The 9,832-nt window shown below is 42.1% G+C and overlaps 1 protein-coding gene across 2 annotated transcripts in view; it reads right to left on the bottom strand.

Moving 5' to 3' along the window:
* coro7 (coronin 7) overlaps positions 1 to 9,832 on the bottom strand; it is a 143,756-nt gene that overhangs the window by 129,335 nt on the left and 4,589 nt on the right. For both annotated transcript variants that reach the window (XM_063192545.1, XM_063192546.1), the window contains exons 2-6: positions 9,022 to 9,118; positions 7,581 to 7,661; positions 7,155 to 7,225; positions 6,657 to 6,840; positions 3,222 to 3,298 (exon numbers count right to left, since the gene is read on the bottom strand). In XM_063192545.1, the coding sequence (XP_063048615.1) occupies positions 3,222 to 3,298; positions 6,657 to 6,840; positions 7,155 to 7,225; positions 7,581 to 7,661; positions 9,022 to 9,118 (510 nt within the window). The remainder of the gene's footprint in view (positions 1 to 3,221; positions 3,299 to 6,656; positions 6,841 to 7,154; positions 7,226 to 7,580; positions 7,662 to 9,021; positions 9,119 to 9,832) is intronic.

Below are 9,832 nucleotides of genomic sequence, written 5' to 3'. Positions count from 1 at the left end.
TTCTCAATTAGCATCGCTCTGGCCCTTTCATTCACTTGACCATGCAAGTGCCCTGCAATATGCAGTCTACTCAAATTCTAAACATCCTTTGCTAAAAATATTTTTTTCAGATTCGTTGGAGGCTGCATAGCTGCATACGAGGTAGGCTGCATTAGTTGCATACTGGGCTGCATAGCAGAAGACTTCATAGTTGCAGATGAGACTATTTACATAGCTTCAGACTAGATGAAGAAACTGTCTCTCTGTAGAAACAGCTGTTGCACTGCTGTCGTTGTCAAACAGCTTCTTTTCACATCCTCCCACATTGTTGCAGTCTTTTGTGTGCTGACTAAACAGTGAGGAGAGGAGAGGGCTTTCCGTTTCCAGGGGGACGACGCCAAATTGCTCATGTGCACTGCAAATAGCCAGAAGATTTGACAAGAGCTTCAAATAGTTGTCAGTAGCAAATGCCAGACTTTTATGTACACAGACACATAGACACACACACAGTCACACACGTAGTGACAGTCATTCAGTATCTCGGAACCCATCTTCTTCTCCATCAAAACATCATACTGCATACCTGAGCTGGGGATATACTGTACTTGCTTTGTTTATGATGTGATTATGATGGCATTCAAGACTTCATACAATGAAGAAAAATAAAAAAAGAAGTTAAATAAAAAACAGCTTACTGTTGTGAGCCCAAACAGCATTTGGAATGTTTAAAAAACAAGAAAAAAAATCATGAACCATTTGAATCATAGGTGGAGTCTTCCACGCATCCCTCATCTTCGGCTCTATCACAAATCTCTGCTTATTGTAAAGCATTTCATCTGAACTAGGCTTTTATAATAAGGACCCACAACACAGATCATCCACTTTTGATAAACAACACAAGACAACACAACAGAAGACAACACAACACAACACAACACAACACAACACAAGACCCACCACAACACAACACAACACAACACAACACAACACAACACAACACAACACAAGACCCACCACATCACAACATAAGACAACACAACACAACATAAGACAACACAACACAACAGAAGACAACAGAAGACAACAGAAGACAACACAACACAACACAACACAACACAACACAACACAACACAACACAACACAACACAACACAACACTGGGGATCGAAGTGGATAGACTCCTGATGATACAGATATGATGATTCGGATACAAGACTTTTATAAGATTCACACAGACACACGGGTAATTACCATCACATTTATCAAGGATGTGTAAAATGCACTTAGCATGTTTACTGTTGAACTACATCACAACAGAGAACGTTTGAATTGGAATGATAGGAATAGAAAGTCACATTATTTTGAGGATATGCTGAGACAAGCTACAAAAAAGTCAGATAAAATGTAATTATTTTCATAATGTGTGGTAATGGAGGGCATCTGTAACTATTAAATAACATACAATTTAATAATTTAAAAAACATGCGCATCATTTGCTATGTCAATGACCTCAAATTTTGGAACTATAAATTGAGCTTGAAATGTCAGAACTTAACTGCTATTCATGACTTATTCTCAACAATTCAATTTTAAGTAGGGACTTTAGAGTCATTAGAGCTTGTTTTCTTTTGACCAGCCATATCACATGAAAAGTATCATTAGCTTGAAATGCAATTGCAATCAATTACCCCTTTTGACAGAGTAACATCTGTTATATTGACTGCAAGAAGCCCCGGAGCTCATGTTGCCCATTGTGGAGTGCTTAACCACTGATCTTGGAGGCCTATTGTGTGGGCACAACGAGGACCAAGTGAAAACAGAACTCCCAAACATTGACCAGCCGCCACACCACACAAGGTCAGAGCTCGGTTTAAAAGGAGAGAGCAACTGCCATTCAACCCCCAGGCAAGTCCCCTTCAGCACAACGCGTCCAACTCTTGCCTCGATTGACACATCTATGGACAATCTGACATCTATGGACATTGTCTTTACTGCTTATTTATTCATTTGTGAATTTATGTAAACATTTTTAGTCTAATGATTTCTGCATGCTTTGGAGTTCTACCAGAACCGTAATTTCACTACAAGCTGTAACCTTGGTTATGGCTTTGGATGTGACAAATAAACTACTGAAACTCAAACTCAAACATACGTAGCTCATCACAACCATTGAGGCCCTGTATTAGGCCTCTTGCTCTTCAAGTTGGGATGAAGCAAAAGAGGAAAGAATGTAGATTGCAAGCAGAAAGACCTCTTAGATACATGTTATGCGTCATCCCGACAGACAAAACGAGTCTGAAAAAGAAAACTCTAATTTTAAGGCAATGGTTCGAGTAGAAAACTAAAAAACACAAAAACAAAATGTCTTGAATGAAGCTAAAGGTGTTCAAAAATATCTTCCCAGGTTTCATTATTAAGACAACTCTATTAAGGTCAACTTTTGCTTGTCTTTAGTTTTTAAATATTTATACAAAAATACATTATTTTGTCACATGGAAGGAATGCCATATTTGAAATCACTACAAAAACAGCTGTGTCTCTGACCAAGGGCTGATTTTAAAGTGTATCATCTTGCCTTTTAACTGGTACCAAAATTTCCATTATGAATTTGGGACACTGTAGCTAATGTCTACAGAATTGGTCACATCTGGTGCATTAATACATGATGTCCCAATAATCATTTTCACAATTTTCCACATAAATGAAGAACTGTGTGTGTGTGTGTGTGTGTGTGTGTGTGTGTGTGTGTGTGTGTGTGTGTGTGTGTGTGTGTGTGTGTGTGTGTGTGTGTGTGTGTGTGTGTGTGTGTGTGTGTTGGGTACGCAAACGCCACTAGATTAAACTCCATCACTGCTACTGTAAGTGGCAGAGATTGGCAGAGATTCACAGTCAAATCACAAGTGCTGGGGTGCCACCTGCTGGTGTATCTCGGTACTGAAAATCTCCTTCCGTTCCTACTATGAAGAAGACGCCTCACATCCTAGCCAGACAATTAAGAAAATATTGTGATGATGTGAGAAATGTTCTACCCTTAATTAAACCCTGCATTTCAGGGTCACCCTTTGGTCCCTGGCCTGACTTTCCAGGAATTATGGAACAAAATACTGACTAATCATAGTATGCTTCTTCTAGTCAGGGGCTTTTCTGAGACAAGCTTAATGTTCTGTACATACTGGACACATCGTAGCACACATCCGACACAACGCACACTGACTTTGTTTTCAGTGTAGATACATGACTTACTTTACAGGAGGTTGCCATCAGTGATCCATCTTGTTTCCAGGCAAAGCTCTGGAGTTGGTCAGGGTGCTGTTCCAGAACTGGAGAACACACACACACACACACGCACACGCACACGCACACACACACACACACACACACACACACTTACATTAGTGTGGGGATCATAATATAAAATGAAGGTAATTTCAACACAAGCCTGACAGGGAGAAGAGATAGATAAGGGCAGGAGCAGTGAACGGAGCAGAAGGTAGTGAGTGTGATGACACACACACACACACACACACACACGCACGCACGCACGCACGCACGCACGCATGCACGTACACACGTACACACGCACACACACACACACACACACACACGCACACACGCACACACACAGAAACACACGCACACACACAAACATACATACATGCACGCACGCGCTGTGCACAGCCTGGCAGCCTGTGCTCTGTGAAATGGCATGGAAAGCATTAAAGACAGTATGTGAGTCAGTTTAGCCTCCAGCTGCTAAACAGCAATACATACAGTACTTGTTATGCACATACACAAATACGCCACCAAATCACTGACTGACATGATGGACAACAAACATGCGGAAACATACACATACACACATACACTCTATACCATTTGAGACGCACACATGAACACATACACATACAGTACACACACGCACTCGCCCACGCCCAGGCTCACGCACACGCACACGCCCGCATGCGCAAACACACACACACACAGACACACAGACACACACACACACACACACTAAGGTAGTGGGGGCAGGCTGGTGTGGTGAGAGCGTGGTGGGGTAGGTGGTTGAGTGGGTGGGGGGATGGTGGGGTAGGTGGTTGAGTGGGTGGGGGGATGGGGGAGATTGGTGATGGGAAAGGAGTTGCCTGTGTCATGTGACCCGTATGGTCAGGTGACATCAGTCTGTAGTTATTTACCTCAGAACCCCTCGAGCTCACAGCTCACATACCCCACTGCAACCTGGGGATCACACTGTCCCCAGAACACACACACACACACACACACACACACACACATATACACACACACACATATATACACACACACACACACACACACACACATATACGCACGCACGCACGCACGCACGCACGCACGCACGCACGCACGCACGCACGCACGCACGCACGCACGCACGCACGCACGCACGCACGCACACACACGCACACACGCACACACACACACACACACACACACAGACAGACAGACGCACACACACACACACACACACACAGACAAAGACACATTTACACAAACCCACACACACACACACACACACACACATGACAATGACAAACATGACAAAAAGGAACACTGACATTGCTAAACAAAAGATGGCAAATCAATATGGTTACAATAACAATTCTGTGATTAAATGTGACTATTTAACACGTAGTGTCATTTGCACACAAAATGTTTGCGATTTAATAGAAAAATAAATGTGACATACAGGAAGAAGCACAAACACAACAAACATTCACACACAGAATTTTTTTTTTTCACCCCATCTTGACATGAACTGCATGTGTGAGTGAGAGAGTGAATGACTGAGTGAGCGAGGGTGTGGGAGACAGAAAGTGTGAGGTGTGTGTGTTCTATACCTACCAGGGCTGTGATCTGTGTGATAATGAGTTAGTGAGTGAGTGAGTGAGTGAGTGAGTGAGTGTTTGAGAGAGAGACAGAGCACCCACGTGAGGTGTGTGTCTGACCAGCATGGGTGTAATGTTAGGTGTGTATGGTGGCAGTGCTTGACACTAACTTTTTTGGTCACCGGCCATTATGGCTAGTGGTTTCCCTGACTCACTAGCCATTCGGCTTCCTCACTAGCCATTATTTTCTTAACCATCATGACAGTCATTATATAGCCTGATATGATTGATATTATGTTAGACCCTATATAACATAATATAATATAATATAATATAATATAATATAATATAATATAATATAATATAATATAATATAATATACCGGTAATATAATATATAATATAATATAATATAATATAATATAATATAATATAATATAATATAATATGTAGTAATATGTAGTAATATTTTACTCGGATGAGCAGACAGGAAATTACAGAACTGATCTGATGTCTGGTGTTATTTGCTTTATATATTGATCAGAAACGACAAACACAATGAACATGCTGTGTTGTGCAAGGGCACACGCATAAGTGCAAGGTCTGGAACTATGTGAAGAAGGCCATTTGTTTCTTTGAGGTGGAAGGAATTTTCATTGTTCATTAATGTGCAAATACATGTATCCAACACAGGTCTGATGCACGGTCGCCTGCCATGAAACATCACATCTTCTGGGATATCAATCATAAAAGTAAAATATTATTTAGCCTTTAGGCCTATATCTTATTTAGCCTATCTCATGACAACCTGCACCATTACGTTTTGCATCAACTCCTGACAATTTTGGCGACAAAGCCACAAGGGGGAACACATATTTCATATGTTTTTAACGATATGCAAAGTCTACATGCGCCTTTTAAACGCACGTTATGGGTGGATTCTGGACAGGACTGCCTCGCACGCGAACTGTCAGCGTGAAAAGCAACGCACCGCCCGACTTGTCACTGCTGGCCCATTGATTGTCAGAATTTTACCTGTTGAATATTTCCTGCTTTTGGCGTAAATTCGGGGAATTATCCAGATTTGTGAAGCTCAAATTTGACAGGTATGATGACGTTACCTGCCGACTTTCTGTCGTCGTCCTGTTTTCTTACACTGTTGTCAAAGCAAGACAGACATTGCGATGCTGACAGAATGTTTGTGCAATGTTCGATAACGTGCGTTGTAACCAAGGTTGTGTCAGTACCCACACACACACAGCTTAAGAACTGCGCACAACTACGCAAAACATTACTGGATTATAAAAGGCAGGTCACAAGGCAGGTCGCAAAATATGCACATAGCGTCGCTTGCCAGTTGAGAGCAAACTTTCCCACATATTTAAACCGGAGCAAGCGGCGCACGTCTTGGCGTGTCCGACTTTCTTTACGTAGGCGGGGCATCTGCAGTGTTTGACAAGCCAGTGCCCTAGGTTCGCAAGACTGGATTCCTTTTTGATAGCGAACACATTCAGAGAAATCTATCACCGTTTTTTTTTCAATCACTCCCCAATAATATACTACCAGCCAAATGGCTAGTGAGGATCAACTTGTTACACGCCAGATGCGATTTTCACCCGCATTTGGCGCCCTGGCGCCCGTTAGTTTCAAGCCCTGTATGGTGGGGATATGTCCACTTGACCACTTTTGAGATGAACCCAGCCTGTCCCCACCACTTTTTCACAAATATAATGGCAAAAACAACATACTCGGACAATTTGCCATTGTAATGTCCCTCCCAGCACTTTCCAAGCCAAGCCTACACCTTTGCTTACCTGCCAAGGCCATGTTGCGTGTGACGTCCCATATCTGCACAGCTGTGCTGGAGCTAACGGCCAGCAGGCCCTGGGCAGCAGGGTGGAAGAGCACCGTCTCCAGGCGACCGTCACCGGGGGAGACGGTCACCTCCGGCTCTCCCGTCTGCTCCTCCTCAACACCACGGAGACGCCACAGCTTCACCTGACGTGACCATCACACAGACATACACTTATTGCATATACTGTATCTGTGCGTGTGTGCGCGCATGTCTGTGTGTGTGTGTGTATGTCTGCGTGTGTGTGGGTGTGTGAGTGTCTATTTTCGCAGTAGTCATCCATTTCTATGTGTAAAAAAGAGAAAGGCAGGCAGGGAGATGGCAAGAGCAAGCAAGAAAGGAACACGTATGGGGGGGAGAGAGAGAGAGAGAGAGAGAGAGAGAGAGGGGGGGGGGGAGAGAGAGAGAGAGAGAGAGAAAGAGAGAGAAAAACAGAAAAAAAACAGATAGAGGGACTCACGGATTCATCAGCTGAGCATGTGGCCAGGAGATTGTTGTCAAAGGGAGAGAAGTCCAGGTCTGTCACTTGATCTGACGGTGATCAGGAAAAAGAGGGATGGTGATTATGTGAGAGAGAGAGTGAATCAGCATTACTTAATGTTCACTCAAGACACCTAAAAACAACTAATAAAAAGGCAAATAAGACTAATTGAATATCTCTATTGACAATGCATGTAATTACAATATAATACTGGTGTAAGTAAGTTGTAATTGCAATGCAAGTAGACAATAATATATTCATGTACAACCAATAATATTGGCTGAACATAACCATGCCATGCATCCTTTATTTAAGATATATGTATATGTCAACGTCAACAATATACAAGTATGCTCATGTAGCTGTTTGCATTGTTTTTGTAGGTTGTTTGAAATAAGCTCTCACCACCGTGACATGCCAAATGATTCACTGGCCATTTGCCATCCGCACCAGCCTCCAATGTCGTCAGGCCAACCATCCCACCACCTGCCCGGAACACACACGCACACACGCACGCACGCACAGACACACGAAAAAGAAAATAAGAAAATCAGTTAAAGGTTAAATGCGGTTGAAAACTGCAAATAAATGCAACTTTATTTACTGAATACTTTAATAGATTTCTTCAATACAACCCTATGGAAAACCTGTCATTTAGTGCTGAAAACTGACTGTGTATTTTTTTCCTAGTGGCCACTTTTGTCAGCTACCTGTACTATAAAACTTTGACCAACTTAATCAACATGACATTAAAAAAAACATAATGATTTGTCTTCAGGGAGGTCTAAGGAGTAAAATACATGTGCTGAAATTTTCAGGAAAATTTGGGGATTTGGGATTAATAAATCGAATTATTTTTAATCCTTTGTTTTCATTCTAGCACTCTACAATGTAAACATGCACAAGTAAGAGTGTCAGCCGGCCTGCTCCACATGTTTAAGTGGTGGACTATTATTTTGCTGTTGATTTGAATGCAAAAAAGTGTATGGGCTACCAATGTGCAAATTTGCATACCCAGGCAAATAGTTTTCGCTCACTCTAATATAAACTGTTTACATCTGGTTTCACAGGCAGACACAAGTGATTCACAAATGAGCAGGAACGGTAAACAAACCCAACCCAAGGGTTTGAAATCAGCTGCATCTGCGAGCGCATGTCAGGGCAGATACATCACAGTCGTGCAGCACATACTTCTCATTGGACACATGCCAATGTAGCCTGCACACTCACTCTATGCAACAGAGACAGCATGTCCAAAAGGCTCTTAAAGCAACGCTAAGTCATTTTTTCTCTCAGTCGCCCTACTGGCTGGATGAGGAATGGTCTCTCGTTTGAACTACAGACTGTCCACTTCTACAAACAGATAATCCATGGACAGCAGCAAAGCAAATTCATACCATAAGTGCATTAGTTTCATGTTTTTTTTAAATACTTAATGTTGCTTTATGCTTCATATGAGTGCCATCAGGGTGTCAGGTACTTCAGGCATGTTTAGCACCTTCCCAACTGGTGTTGCTGTTGGCACGCTTCAGGGTATACAATACTGTGCGATTTAAACAAATCAGGATCCAAAATGGTGCTATGAAATACAACTTGGAGAGATACAGTAAAACTTGCAGGAAAAAATGACTGGGCATGTTTTGACAAAGCTGTTGAAGATGTTGCTCTGTGGTCAGTGCACCAGTACCGTATGTTCTTTCTCTCCGTGTAGTTTTCAAGAACATGCAGCCCCGGCATGTCTAAAACCTACATTAAAACATTCTCCTCCTTCAAACATTAGCCCTGAGGATTACACAAATTTCAGTGGTTCATAGTTTTATGGTGAGTGTGAAAGTGTCAAACTTACCGCCCTGATCTGTGTTGAAAGCCACAAAATCACAGCTAGCTTTGATGAGGTTTCCTTGAAAGCCATTGGAGCCAGCTCGCACTCCACTGACCCAGCCCTGCAGAGGAGGCAGAAGAGAGGGAAAGAAGAGAAGAGGGTGAGAGGTGGCAGGATGAACAGAAGAGAGGGAAAGAAGAGGAGAGGGTGAGAGATGGTAAGTAGTACAACAAGGCATGATGAACAGAAGAGCTAGGCCGTACCATTTGTAACTGAAATTCTTTTGGATTCAGTGCACCAAGAGAACAGGAGGTCAGTGGGATGCTATATAGAACACAGCCCTCCTCCATGATCTCAATACATGGGACTCTTCACACAAGCTTATACATGTGGCCTAACCATAGTTCATTATGAGAACGTTAGACAGATCCAAAATACATAATGTCTGTGCTTCATAATGTCTTAATACACTGATTCTTGAGAAAGCGGCTAAAACATGTCTCTGCAATAAACTGCCAATTTAGTTAAAAATAAACTACATTTTCATGAACAAAATGAATCCAGGTAAAGACACAGGGGTCTGTTACATAAATGTACAGTCGTTTTAAATATTTAAGTGTAATTTTATTATTTTTCATGGCTATAAACCTGCCCACACCCTGTAAAAACAGCTGTCCCAAGGACAGACATCATCATTTCAATTGACCTAAAATGTAAAAATCACTGATATTATTGAATAATATCACCATGATGTGAAAGTCCATATTGAAGTGGTTCTGCAGATATGCACATAGTGCGTGTAAAGCAATATTTACTACTATTTTCTGATTGCTCA

This window comes from Engraulis encrasicolus, chromosome 2 (genome assembly GCF_034702125.1).
Source record: "Engraulis encrasicolus isolate BLACKSEA-1 chromosome 2, IST_EnEncr_1.0, whole genome shotgun sequence".
NCBI classification, from domain to species: Eukaryota; Metazoa; Chordata; class Actinopteri; order Clupeiformes; family Engraulidae; genus Engraulis; species Engraulis encrasicolus.
This window is presented reverse-complemented; position numbering and strand designations above follow the sequence as displayed.